The 14,991-nt window shown below is 39.3% G+C and overlaps 1 protein-coding gene across 1 annotated transcript in view; it reads left to right on the forward strand.

The window, feature by feature from the left end:
• The window catches only part of LOC143733397 (structural maintenance of chromosomes protein 1A), a 44,357-nt gene that overhangs the window by 9,701 nt on the left and 19,665 nt on the right, over positions 1–14,991 (forward strand). Inside the window, exons 6-19 of the mRNA XM_077225104.1 lie at positions 251–509; positions 1,757–1,897; positions 1,984–2,066; positions 2,153–2,252; positions 8,785–8,892; positions 10,231–10,416; positions 10,493–10,672; positions 10,921–11,067; positions 11,148–11,285; positions 13,140–13,256; positions 13,347–13,453; positions 13,698–13,839; positions 13,927–14,072; positions 14,163–14,316. Of these exons, the coding sequence (XP_077081219.1) occupies positions 251–509; positions 1,757–1,897; positions 1,984–2,066; positions 2,153–2,252; positions 8,785–8,892; positions 10,231–10,416; positions 10,493–10,672; positions 10,921–11,067; positions 11,148–11,285; positions 13,140–13,256; positions 13,347–13,453; positions 13,698–13,839; positions 13,927–14,072; positions 14,163–14,316 (2,008 nt within the window). The remainder of the gene's footprint in view (positions 1–250; positions 510–1,756; positions 1,898–1,983; positions 2,067–2,152; positions 2,253–8,784; positions 8,893–10,230; positions 10,417–10,492; positions 10,673–10,920; positions 11,068–11,147; positions 11,286–13,139; positions 13,257–13,346; positions 13,454–13,697; positions 13,840–13,926; positions 14,073–14,162; positions 14,317–14,991) is intronic.

A 14,991-nucleotide genomic window follows, 5' to 3' on the forward strand; every position in this document is an offset into this window, starting at 1 on the left:
CTTGATCACCCGACCAAGCAGAATGTTCCTAAATTCAACTATGATAATTTATAAATAAAAATAGCTTTAAGACAAACAAAAATGGAGAGCCCTGAGCTCTTGCAGGATTAATCAGGCAGAAATGATTCCATATTATCTATAAGGATATGGAAAACAGTCTGGAGATCTCTAAATGATCACATATGATAATACATGATCAGTGCTCCGCTAGTTGTAAAATGTAAATTGGTTTTGTTCGACATGTTGACAGGGAGAAGGATGCAGATCTCAATCAGAAGAGGCCTCTGTACATTAAAGCCAAGGAGAATACTGCTCACAAGATAAAGAAACTGGAGGCTGCTCGTAAGTCTCTGCAGAACGCCCAGAAATGCTACAAGAAGCGCAAGGGCGACATGGATGAGCTGGACCGGGAGCAGGGCTCAGTGGAGATGGCCAGACAGGAGTTTGAGGAGCGCATGGAGGAGGAGGCCCAGAGCCAGGGACAAGATCTGCAGCTGGAAGAGAACCAGGTACATCTGATACCTTCTCCCGCTCCACCCTACACATCCCAGCATAAACGATTGCTTGAAATCGTCTACATGCACAAACCACTGTTAATTTGAACAGAAAAGCAAGTAAGCGTGCAAAGAGCTCTCCCTTTATAATCACTAAAAAGCTGTCACTCATTTTAGTTCATCTAATATAAAGTTCTGTTATAATCAGTAAAGCTGTGTTGTGAACTTTTTCTTCTAAAGTGTAGGGAACTCAGAAGCGAAGACTCGGGTTGTATCTTAAGAAGGTGTCTTTATCGAGAACATGAGCTGTGCGTCACTGTAGTCTACCTAGCTCGTCTCGAGTCTGACTAAGGGAAACGTTCCCTTGCAATTTATATACATTTAGGGGCAGGGCTTAACATTGTGATGAACAAAGCATGTAAATTATGTAAACAGGTTTAGGAACCTGCCCTATACTGAGAGTGTTACCAATTACAAACCAATCAGACTAGAGAACAGGAATGGCAGGAATCCCGCTGAGACAAAAGCTCCCAAGAGCCACCAAGAGTTTCAGTAATCTGATTCATTTAACTTACAATGGAGAGAAACAGGAATGGCAGGCTCAATAGAGAGAAACAGGAATGCTAAATTCAACAGAGAGAAACAGGAATGCAGTCTCTATCTTAATTTTTCATGTGATGTTATGTAAAGAAAAATAGGATCAGCAGATCTTAAATACATTGTTAAATTTGTAACCCTTTAGCTGACTGCACAATGAATCTCTCATAATGTCTATGGATACGTTAATTTGTAACGTCTACATCCTTCGGATGAGACATTAAAGTGAGGTCCTGACTCTCTGTGGTCATTCATAATCCCTTGGCACTTCTCGTAAAGAGTAGGGGTGTTATCCGGTGTCCTCGCCATATTCCCTCCATTGGCCCTTGCCAATCATGGCCTCGTAAGAATCCCCTTACACTCTCTCTCCTCTACACCTGTAGCTGGTGTGTGTGAGCGCACTGGCACCGTTGTGCTGTGGCTGCCGTCGCATCAACCCAGTGGATGCTCACACTGGTGGTGGTTGAGGAGAGATCCCCTGATATGATTGTAAAGAGCTTTGGGTGTACAGTAGTACATATGAAAGCGCTATATATAGCATTGTTTTGCCAATACGCTATTATTATGAAGAAATCTGATCCTAGAGCAGCAGTTATGGGCAGCTACCCACACACAAGACACATAAACTTCCTTAGCTTGCAATATAACTGTGTGTGTGTGCTCAGGTGAAGGCATATCACCGTCTGAAGGAGGAGGCGAGTAAGCGAGCTGCAACACTGGCTCAAGAGCTCGAGAAGTTCAACAGAGACCAGAAAGCTGACCAGGACCGCCTGGACCTGGAGGAGAGGAAGAAAATAGAGACGGAGGTGCGAAACTTTTGGCAAACGTCATTTATTAGGGGAAAATAAACAAACCGAGTAGCTTGATTTGCTGTGATTGTTGTTACCTATAGGCCAAGATCAAGCAGAAGATCAGAGAGATTGAGGAGAACCAGAAGCGCATTGAGAAGCTGGAGGACTACATCACCACCAGCAGGTACAAACACATCACAACGCCACATCTGACCCGGCAAACAGCTGTGAGTGTGTGTGCTTCATCGCTCTCCTCGCTCTGCTCTTCAGACAGTCTCTGGATGAGCAGAAGAGGATGGAAGAGGAGCTCACCGAAGAGGTGGAACAGGCCAAACGAAGAATAGATGAGATCAACATGGAGCTTAACCAGGTACAGTTGGAGAGAGGCAAACGTTGAAATACTTTTACATACCATTGGCATTCAGCAAATATGCAGTTATATCATTGTTAGACTTTAGTTTTAGGTTTAGTTCACAGTCTCCAGAAGGTGATCATCTCTGGTGTTTGACATGGGAGTGATTGATCAAACAATCAACAAAACAATCAAACCATAAAATAAGTTGTCACGATAAATAATAAACTGTACTTAAATCAATAATCCTGTCCTTATCAACAAAAGAGGTGGAGGTTGAGGCAAACCCTCAGAAAGAGGTCCTCCCTTCACCAAGCCCTGTTAGCAATGCCAGCCGTGAGAAATAAGCCACCTGTGTTTACAGTCCCTCAGGCAGAAAGCAATTAACACAGATTTATTTAGACATTCCACAAGCCTTCATAATGTTGTGAATACAGCTATTAGATCTTTGTTATATCAGCCAGCATAACATCATGTGTACTCTGCATATCTGATTCAAGAACGCTATGTGAAGTCAAGTCACCTTTGTTTTTGTTTCATCAAATATGAGACCAATATAAAATACAATACAATATGTAAAGCAGATCCTAAAAGACATTGAGTCAGGGCTCTCGACTAGTGGTCGATCGATATATATCGGACGATATTTGGCATTTTTAAAATATCGGCACCGGCCAATAAGTTTTTCTCATTGACCGATGTGTTGAAAGCGGGACTTTTATTTTGACGGGCGGCACCTGATCACACAGCACTCACTCACATTCTCTGTCTTTATTAGTTTACGATCTCTGTCAGTCATATCTAAAACTTTGTTAGACAGAACGGTTAAACAAAGAAAATAAATGGTATGTGAAAAGTAAAGCGTTTGCTTTTATATTATTTGTGACAGAAAAGGCAAACAATCATAAAATACTTTTGCATTTACCGTATTCAGCAAATGCGCATCTACATCATTTAAACAAATCTCTGAATATCTAATAAACATTTAAATTCACAAACCTTGCGATCGGAAAACTTTAAGTCCTTCATTTTAAAATATGCTGTGCTATATCCAGTTGCCCACTGTGTGCTGTATGTAAAATTAGTGTTACCTTGTCTTTATTTGAAAAAATACGATTACCAATGCGCACGAAATTACCAGATTACGGAGTGCCCTGTTACAGTGTTAACTTCCTTATTATTGACATATTCATATATCTTTTTTAAACAATTACTTTATTTGTGAAAAATACTGTAATAGGATTGCAGATTCAAGAAGTTGCCATCTAAAGTATAAGAATGTTTATTAAAGATGTTTTATAATTTAATTTTAATTATAAATATATATATATATATATATACACATATATATATATATATATATATATATATATACACACACACACAGGTCCTTCTCAAAAAATTAGCATATTGTGATAAAGTTCATTATTTTCCATAATGTAATGATAAAAATTAAACTTTCATATATTTTAGATTCATTGCACAACAACTGAAATATTTCAGGTCTTTTATTGTTTTAATACTGATGATTTTGGCAAACAGCTCATGAAAACCCAAAATTCCTATCTCAAAAAATTAGCATATTTCATCCGACCAATAAAAGAAGTGTTTTTAATACAAAAAAAAAAGTCAACCTTCAAATAATTATGTTCAGTTATGCACACAATAGTCAATACTTGGTCGGGAATCCTTTTGCAGAAATGACTGCTTCAATGCGGCGTGGCATGGAGGCAATCAGCCTGTGGCACTGCTGAGGTGTTATGGAGGCCCAGGATGCTTCGATAGCGGCCTTAAGCTCATCCAGAGTGTTGGGTCTTGCGTCTCTCAACTTTCTCTTCACAATATCCCACAGATTCTCTATGGGGTTCAGGTCAGGAGAGTTGGCAGGCCAATTGAGCACAGCAATACCATGGTCAGTAAACCATTTACCAGTGGTTTTGGCACTGTGAGCAGGTGCCAGGTCGTGCTGAAAAATGAAATCTTCATCTCCATAAAGCTTTTCAGCAGATGGAAGCATGAAGTGCTCCAAAATCTCCTGATAGCTAGCTGCATTGACCCTGCCCTTGATAAAACACAGTGGACCAACACCAGCAGCTGACATGGCACCCCAGACCATCACTGACTGTGGGTAATTGACACTGGACTTCAGGCATTTTGGCTTTTCCTTCTCCCCAGTCTTCCTCCAGACTCTGGCACCTTGATTTCCAAATGACATGCAAAATTTGCTTTCATCCGAAAAAAGTACTTTGGACCACTGAGCAACAGTCCAGTGCTGCTTCTCTGTAGCCCAGGTCAGGCGCTTCTGCCGCTGTTTCTGGTTCAAAAGTGGCTTGACCTGGGGAATGCGGCACCTGTAGCCCATTTCCTGCACACGCCTGTGCACGGTGGCTCTGGATGTTTCTACTCCAGACTCAGTCCACTGCTTCCGCAGGTTCCCCAAGGTCTGGAATCGGTCCTTCTCCACAATCTTCCTCAGGGTCCGGTCACCTCTTCTCGTTGTGCAGCGTTTTTTGCCACACTTTTTCCTTCCCACAGACTTCCCACTGAGGTGCCTTGATACAGCACTCTGGGAACAGCCTATTTGTTCAGAAATGTCTTTCTGTGTCTTACCCTCTTGCTTGAGGGTGTCAATGATGGCCTTCTGGACAGCAGTCAGGTCGGCAGTCTTACCCATGATTGCGGTTTTGAGTAATGAAACAGGCTGGGAGTTTTTAAAAGCCTCAGGAATCTTTTGCAGGTGTTTAGAGTTAATTAGTTGATTCAGATGATTAGGTTAATAGCTCGTTTAGAGACCCTTTTCATGATATGCTAATTTAGAAATTTTGGGTTTTCATGAGCTGTATGCCAGAATCATCAGTATTAAAACAATAAAAGACCTGAAATATTTCAGTTGGTGTGCAATGAATCTAAAATATATGAAAGTTTAATTTTTATCATTACATTATGGAAAATAATGAACTTTATCACAATATGCTAATTTTTTGAGAAGGACCTGTATATATATATATATATATATCGGCCACTCTGCTCTAAGATATCGGTATCGGCCATCAAAAAAAAAACAATATCGGTCGACCACTACTCTCGACTGAGACCAAATGGACTTTTTATCACAACCTTAAAGGGACATTGTGTAGGAATTTCTCCCATCTAGCGGTGAAATTGTATTTTGCATTCAAACGAATTGTGCTCTCCAGCGCCTCTTTTTTTCAAATGCGTGTTGCATCTACGGTAGCTGTTATGTACCTAAAAGCTATGACAGGATGTCTTCTTCCAGCAGTTCGTCGAGTTTTCCTTGACACAACGAACAAACATATGTTACAGTATGAATTACTGACTGACTTGCCGGGGCCGTGAAGCGCCTCTCACTGCTCTGTTCTGCTGCTGTGACGCTGGCGGTGAACAAAAACACGTTGTGGAAACGCGTTGGCCTCGTACTTTTTGTCCCTCTCTGCTATTATAGTTTTGCAAGATGGCGGAACGACATGGAAGCCTCCGTGGACCTACCCGTCACATGTATATAAAGATAATAAACTCTTCGTTTACGAGGATAAGTCAGATCATTGGCAGAGGTATTTGTACAACTTTATACATATTTATGAATAAAAATATTGATTTTAGATAATAAAATACCTAAAAAAAAACACATTGTCCCTTTAAATTTAGGTTAGAACTCCAATTGATGATGAATTGTTGTGAATTCTCTGGGTTGAGTTGCCGTTTCCGCACGTTGTTGTGGGAGTAGCGCATCCAGAACAGAGTTACAGCACAGTCAAGATCGCGCCATTTTGTGCAGATATAAGTCATAATATTAAGTTTATGTAATATAAATATCTGATTAATCTCATATAGGATGTGTTTTCATTGAGTTCAATAACCCGCTAGACAAGTTCTTCAGTTTCCCGGTGCTCATTCTCTTCAGCTTTAGCGCGCGCGATCGAACAGCAATGCAAAACATTAAAAGCTATGATTTGGATTATTATATACATATTATAATTGTATACGCTATTGTAATAAGTTGTAAATTCTTTACAAGTGTTTGTCCTCTTCAGCTTCAGCGCGCAGCAATGATGCCATTTGAAACAGTAGGCCTAACATTTTTGTAATTAAAAAAAATGATGCGTTATTATTAAGAACTAGTACTTTTTTGTTCTTTCTTGTTCTATTATTTTCATCAACAATATGGTTTGATTAAAATTTCCTTATTGTGCGTGCGGAGGCGATTTCATTTGATTTATCCATGGCACATGCATTTTGTTTCTTTATATGCAGCCCAAGTAATGTTGTCCAATGACTTGCTTGCATTATTTAGGTAATTTATTTTATTAAAATTTTTATATTTGTTAGGCAATAGATTTTTTGGTGACACTTTACAATAAGGTCTCATTTATTAATACATTAGCTAACATGAACTAACAAAGAGCAAAAACCTTTGTGGATATTAGTTAATAAAATATTTATACTGCAGGGCTGTTGAATGCATGATTCTGATTGGTTGACGAACGTTCTAAGGTGTGCAATTATTTTCAGGGAAACACACGGCTACAGTAGTTCCAGCAGGTCTTGACCGCTTTACAGCTCCATATCACTGCGCGTAGTTGACTGTAATAACCGAGAATAGGATACAATTCATAACAAGGAAAAACATGCAGCCCCGTGCAATTGATCTGCAATTTTTGATGTCAAACTTCACAATCAATGGAAACATAGAAACAATAGAATATTAAACTGAATATATAAATAAATTGATAGTCCTGCTGCACGGGTTTTCGTAATTATTGCAGATAATATAACAAATAAATAATTATTGATAGGCCTGCTTGTTAAGAGGGCTTTGTGTTTCATTTATTAGGCTAGTCTTCTGTCAATAATAGAAAAAAAGATTGAACGAATAAAATTAATTTTACGAAATTAATAATATTGACGCACATGCTTTTCTGTCTCATTATTGCAACATAATCTCTCTCTCTCTGATGCGATTCTGTTGAAGACAGTTGCATAGTTTTCTCCCTAATATTATCAATCTTGTAAGTAAAGAAGTCTTAAAGTCATTACTGCTGTGCTGTTTGGAAACGTCTGAAGTTGAAGCTTTATTTCTCGTTAATTTAGCCTTTCTGTATGCAATAACACTGTCCAATCACCAACTCTGAAATACCTCTAGTTTTGTTTTCTTCCAGTTGCGCTCCATTTTTCTGGCTGCTCTCTTTAGGGCCCGAGTGTGCTCGTTGTACCACAGCGTTGGACTATCTTCTTTAATCTTCTTTAAACGCAAAGGAGCAACAGTGTCTAAAGTGCTGGAAAAGAGAGAGTTAAAAGTTTCTGTCGCAATATAGAGTTCTAAGCATTACACAAGACTAGATAATGATCTGAGATGTCGTCGCTCTGCTGCAGAATTTCAACGGCATCAACATTAATTCAGTGATAATATTAGATCTAGAGAGTATTATTACGATAATGAGTAGGTTCTGACACGTGTTGTCTAACTCCAATAGAGTTAAGAATCTCTTTAAATGCAGGGCTGGCAACTTCTGAGTTTAGTTTGGAGCCAGAATTATGGCTCTATAGCTAATTCTTCTAGCCAACTAATATGCTATGGTCATTAAATGGCTTTTCTGAGGTAAATGTGACACCGCCTATAGTTCTCCGGCTGTTTTATTGACCTCTTTCTGTGGTTGAAAAACACTAATTGATCGGTGTTAAGTATGAGGGATATACATTTCGGTAAGTTGTACTGTATCTTTCAACATACCTATTGTTCATTTGTGATTTACTAATATTAACTAGTGGCAAAGAGCAAGAGATGATCGGTTTGTGTGCCGCTTGAACTGAGGCGATACAGCGATCTGTCATGTCACATTTACAAGTGCCTTAAACCGTATTTATTGTTTGAATTTCATAATAAAATTGAAAGAATCTGAGAGCTGAGAATTTCATATCAGAAGTAACCTTCTCGGTCTTGTCTGTTAGTGTCCTCTTTGCTTCGAGATTTTTCTCTGCGTGAAAAAATGGATGTGAAAAGTGTCGATTGCGTGAGAGTGGGTAGCCCTGATAAATGCCCATCCCAATGTGTCTTTTTCATTATCTATGTGGACATAAAAATCAATAACAATTAAGACTTTATCTGCAGCCAGTACTAACTCTGATAGAAAATCAGCAAATTCTTTGAAAATAGAGTGATACAACTTTGGGTTGTTGATCAGGTGTTTGTGACACATTTCACTCAGATTCCATGATCGTCTGTGGTGTTTGATGTGTATACTGTATTGTTTATTATATATGTCCTGTTTTCATGTATTTGTTTATTGATTGAGCTTGGGAAAAATGCTTTATAAATTAAACATATTATTAAAAACCCATTTTCGCCCACTTGACGGACTGTCCACAGCCATGCCAAGAATGACACTAGGCTGTGCCAACCTTTGACCAGGTGTACATTATCACGCTTTCCCTGATAGAACAGCGACCTGAACTCAGGAAGTCTTTGAGAGGAATGAGGTAATGCGGTGAATCAGAGCTGTGTTTGCTGAAGTGTGTGACGTGTGTTGTGCAGGTGATGGAGCAGCTGGGTGATGCTCGAATCGACAGACAGGAGAACAGCAGACAGCAGCGTAAAGCTGAGATTCTGGAGAGCATCAAGAGGCTGTATCCTGGATCAGTGGTGAGAAGGGTCTCCTTTCATTCATTTCATACAGTGGAGATAAAGTCTACACACCCCTGCTAAAACAGCTGTTTTTTGTGATGTACAAGGATAAATCATACCCGATCTTGTGCACGTTTAATGTATAATTAATGAATTGTGGAATTACAACCTATGCAATAGCACTAAAAAGCAAAGTGAAAGGGATAAATAAAAAGCTTAGATTTAATAATTGCATAGGTGTACACACCCCTGAACTATTTCTTGAGGCACCCTTTGATTTGATTACAGCTGTGTGTTTAGAAGGGCACATCTTGACTCTTCTTTCCAAAAATGATCCAGATCTGTTAAATGGCCAGGAGATCTCATATACGGATTCAGGTCGGGGCTCTGGCTGGGTTCATCTTTCGTTGCTAAAGCCTTTGTTTTTTTGTTGATGTAGTCCATCAAAAATCTTCAAGTGCCTTTTGAATCATTGTCATGTTGAAAGGTGTAAGTTCTCTTCATTTTCAGCTCTCTAGCAGACAACAGAAGGTTCTGTACTTGGAGCTATTCAAGGGTTAGTTCACCCAAAAAAAGAGTTACTCGCCCTCTTGTCGTTCAAATGTGATCTTTTTCCAATGTGCTGTTGTTTTTGTGCAAACATACAGTCTACAATCTTGACCATAAAGTCTTGGTCTCAGACCATAACACATTTCCCCACATGGTTTTAGGAGACTGGATTTGTTTTTGCAAGGTTTAGCCGGGCTTGTTTATTTTTTAGTCAGAAAAGGCTTGTCGCATGTATGGAGCAACCAGTACGTGCTAGAAAGAGCTGCAACTCATTTAATGCTGCTGTTGGCCTCTTGAAAGCCTCCCTGACCATTTAGTTTTATTTTCTTCTCATCAATTCTAGAGGGATGACCTGTTCTTGATGATGTCACTGTTGTGTCATACTTTCTTTACTTGTTGATGACTGTCTTCGCTGTGTGCCATGGTACATCTTATGCCTTGAGAATTTTGTAGCCCTCACCTGAGTGATACATTTCAACAATGAGATCCAGCTTATTTTTCATAGTAATTTAAGATTTATTTGGAGTTAATCAGAGTAAGGTGAAGACAGGTGTGTACTATTTCACATGAGCTTGATTAGTTAATTCTAAACATAGCCACATACCAAATTATAAAGGGTTGCACAATTTATGTTTTTTATCTTTTTTTCTCTGAAATGTGACTTTGGTTTTCACTGCCATTGCATATGCTGTAATTGTTAGGTGCAAAAGTTCTACAATGATTTATCTTCGTTTCAAAAGCTGCCGTTTTGATGGGGTTTGTGGATTTGTTTTGTATAAGCTCACATATGATCCTCTCATACTCCAGTACGGGAGACTGATTGACCTGTGCCAGCCCACTCAGAAGAAATTCCAGATCGCTGTCACGAAAGTCCTGGGCAAAAACATGGATGCTATCATTGTGGACTCTGAGAAGACAGGTCGTGATTGTATCCAGTACATTAAAGAGCAGCGTGGCGAACCCGAGACCTTCCTGCCCCTGGACTACCTGGAGGTGATGTCACCAGAATGTGTTTCACTGAATGTGTTGTGAACCATGCATGTTGATTCATGTGTTATGTCCTCAACAGGTCAAGCCCACAGATGAGAAGCTACGTGAGCTGCGTGGTGCCAAATTGGTGATTGATGTAATTCGATATGAGCCACCACATATTAAGAAAGCCCTGCAGTATGCCTGTGGAAACGCCCTGGTCTGTGAGAACGTAGAGGACGCTCGCAGGATCGCTTTTGGGGGACCATACAGACACAAGGTACAAAAGATAAAAAGTCACTCAATCTGATCCGTTTCTCCCTAGTTTTGAGCGGATTATGCATTAGATGGTCCATAGTTGTGCCGAATGAGGCCTGTAACAGCCCAGCGACTAATCTGAATGCTTTCGCAACCCAAAACACCGTAGAACTGGTGATTATTTCTTAGGCAAGGACTACTCACTTTTTTTGTGGGAAATGTAAAAATTGATGTAGTTCATTGATTCTGGACATGTTATGTATTGTTTAGACGGTGGCTCTAGACGGGACATTATTCCAGAAGTCTGGGGTGATCTCCGGAGGTGCCAGTGATCTGAAGGCCAAGGCTCGGCGCTGGGACGAGAAGGCCGTTGATAAACTGAAAGACAGAAAGGAAAAACTCACAGATGAGCTTAAAGTAAGTAATGCTGAATTAGAAGGGTGTTTATGGGATTTGAGCAAATGTGCCGTGACTGATTGTTCACGTGTTAATAACAGGAGCAAATGAAGGCCAAGAGAAAGGAGGCAGAGCTGCGTCAGGTTCAGTCTCAAGCTCATGGTCTGCAGATGAGACTCAAATACTCTCAGAGTGATCTGGAGCAAACCAAGACCAGACACCTGTCCCTTAACATGCAGGTACCACCACTCACTCAACTCTACATTTCAAGGTTTACAAGCCATACAAGTTTGGAATGACTTGTTTTTTCTTCCCGTTTTAGTCAACCCAATATTATAAAACAAATAGTATTGAATATGACTGCAATCATTACACTCATGACTGGCAGTCTTCTGTAAGGCCTGAGACAAATAGAAAAACTACTTAGTACATCAATAAAATTCCTTGATACAAACAAACTTTTGCAAATATAAGACTGGTCAATAAAATAAAAAACAAATTAACTAATTTGTTCAGGTACAGTAGGTACAAAACAATGTTTTATTTAACATGTTATAAGAAATGCTACAGAATTCTTCACTGAATGAATTAAATATAAATTGATTCATAATGATACAAAAGTGATTGTCAAAAGCAGTGTGACTTTTTTAAAATAATTTTATTAACATTAATGAAACGGATGTAAACAGTTTATTAGACTGCTGTCCCTTTAAGAACAAATGCACGGATCTAATATACTGTCACACGTCCAGTTTTGCAAAGTTTGTGCGAGACAACATGCTCCTCACATTGTGCAATTTGACATGTGCATTTAATTGTGTGTATTTGACCATTCAAGCACAATAAGCTGTGAAAAAATTATTCGGATCGCATGCGTCTGAGAGACGGCGTCTGTGCTGGAGCTTCTCCTGTGTGTTCGTCAGCACGAGCACCGCATCGAGTCCTGTCGCGGCTTAATGTGATTAATAACACAGACATGTCAGTAACTTTTAAATAGTACAGTGAAGTTTAATAAATATAACACTTTAGAATATCGATTTGTGAATTTCAATACAATGTAAATGTAATTGGGTACATAATAGTCTCCTAAGGGGGGAATTCCCCCCATTTTTCAAAATGAATTTCAGGCCCTGAACAATCTGTATTGTATAAAGTGCTATATAAATAAAGGTGACATGACTAATAATCAAAAACTATTGTTATGTGATGTCCTGGTACATTACCCTAACTGCAAACCGTTTACAGTGAAGCAGCGTTGCCACTTAAAGGAGAACTGCGGAGTAAAATGAACCTGGGGTGTAATAACACATTGGTACCGAGTCGACTGTTCTCTGGGATTTGTTTTCATGATAATCGATTATAAAGAGTTTTATCTCTAAAAACTGTTTAGCTTATAACGCTAGTATATGGGGCATATAATAAGTTAAAAAAAAGATCGCTAGTTAATACCACTAACAAGGCTCAAAATAGCCCCACACTAACACGCTAGCATAATGAGGGTCCAAACCGAAGCACAATCTCACAGTTCAGCTCGTAGCACGGCGTTCGTGGTTCGACTGGTCGAGGCTGTTTCCCAAAGATGGCTCCTGCCTGTATACGCGATGGTACTGTCTTTATAAAGTACATTATTATTAAACTGTCTTTACACTTACAAAGTTCTCAGTGCTTCGGTTTGGACCCTCATTATGCTGCCGTGTTAGTGTGAGGCTATTTTGAGCCTTGTTAGTGGTATTAACTAGCGATCTCTTTTTACTTATTATATGCCCCATATACTAGTGTTATAAGCTAAACAGTTTTTAGAGATAAAACTCTTTACACTCGATTATCATGAAAACAAATCCTAGAGAACGGTTGACTCGGTACCAATGTGTTATTACACCCCAGGTTAATTTTACGCCGGAGTTCTCCTTTAACACATTAATATTAAAGTCAACTGGTGGTCACTGGTTTGTGGGTTTTTGCACAACATTATTTTGCCACAAATTTGAATGTGGCTCATCCAATCTGAAATTAAAATCAGAACTAATTTGTTTTCCTTTTTCGTTTTTCTCATATGCAAGTGTGAAAATATCTTGTTGTTGTGGTGATTTCAGGAAAAATCAAAGCTGGAAAGTGAACTTGCTAACTTTAGTCCACGCATTAATGACATCAAGAGAATCGTCCAGTCACGAGAGAGAGATATGAAAGACTTGAAGGACCGCATGAACTTGGTAGGACACAGCGGAGTCATCTAAAACAACTTTACCGTGGTTCATCTATCGCCCATCAGCAGTCATGTGGGTGTTTGTCTTTCATTCCAGGTGGAGGACGAGGTGTTTTTGGATTTCTGTAAAGAGATTGGAGTTCGTAACATTCGTGAATTTGAAGAAGAGAAAGTCAAGAGACAAAATGAGATTGCAAAAAAACGGTGAGATCATTGATAATAATCTGCTTGTTGTGAATAAATTGTTTCAACAAAGATTTCCTACATCACAACACCAAAGAGAAATAATTCAGCCTGACATCGATCATTATTCTTTTAATATTTTTAACAAGGTCAATCAGAATTTTTGGAGAGTACTTAACTATTTGCATCTGATGGAGAATTATGACAGTTATGAAACCATTACATTTTCTGTAACTGATCATTCATCCTTTCCTCAAACTGGTAGCCTGGAATTTGAGACTCAGAAGACTCGTCTGGCTATCCAGCTGGACTATGAGAAGAATCAGCTGAAGGAAGACCAGGAGAAGGTGGTCATGTGGGAACAGACGGTCAAGAAAGATGAGAATGAGATCGAGAGACTCAAGAAGGTAGAGATCATCCAGATACTATCATGATGATGCTCCATTGAGCCTAGAAATAATGCTTGCTGAACTTCATTTCATATTTTTAAACAGGAAGAGCAGAGGAATATGAAGATCATTGATGAAACCATGGCACAACTGCAAGATCTGAAAAACCAGCACTTGGCCAAGAAATCTGAGGTTAATGATAAAAACCATGAAATGGAGGAGATCCGCAAGAAATTAGGGGGTGCTAACAAGTGAGACCTTCGCTGCTTTATTCCAGACATGCGTAGAAGTTTCCAGGAAAACGAGTATGATGTTGTAAGAGAAACTGTGTGTGTGGTTAGGGAGTTGACGCAGCTGCAGAAGGAGGTGACGGCCATCGAGACCAAGCTGGAGCAGAAGCGCAGTGACAGACACAACCTGCTGCAGGCCTGTAAGATGCAGGACATCCGGCTCCCGCTGCGCTCGGGCACTATGGATGACATCAGCCAGGAAGAGGTGACGTCACTGTTGTTGAAGCCGATCATGAAGAAAAGCAGTCAACAAACATCCAGCAATCACTGGAACGTCAATGCCGTTAAAAACTATGACCCAGGGAAAGAACCTAAAATATAAGATTTTGAATTGTGTAACAATTTTTTTAATAATAATTGCCGTTCGTATAATGTCACACATTGGTTTTCATGAATTAAGACAATTTTTAAAATAAAACTTTACTATTATTGGGAAATAAGTGGTGGGAAAAAATCATAATAAAGAGCAATGCGTAACAATTTGTGACTACATAATTGCCAGTCTCATAATGTCCCGCATTTGTTTGTTTTTTCATAGTTTTCATGAATTAAAGCTATTTTTGAAATAAAACTTTACTAGTGTAAACTCGGCCCCAAGTCCGGCATCCGACCAGCACGGAACTGTCTTTTCTCACGGCAAAGATTTTTTGATTAAATTAAATAAATTTTCTCAAATTAAAAAGTTTTTAATGATATCCAATGAAAATAATGTCAAGTCCGTTCGAATAATCAAATGTAACAATTTATGTCAGGTAAATGTATCATTACAATTTCTCTGCGACTCTCCGCCTCACGGCTGATCTGAGGTACGGAAGGGCCCTGATCCTTTTGCTCCATTCCATTATATAGCCAGAACCTCCTTCACATGGGAACATGTGCT

Source organism: Siphateles boraxobius, unplaced genomic scaffold, assembly GCF_051911475.1.
Source record: "Siphateles boraxobius isolate OS27281-9 unplaced genomic scaffold, OSU_SipBor_1 99, whole genome shotgun sequence".
Classification (NCBI taxonomy): Eukaryota; Metazoa; Chordata; class Actinopteri; order Cypriniformes; family Leuciscidae; genus Siphateles; species Siphateles boraxobius.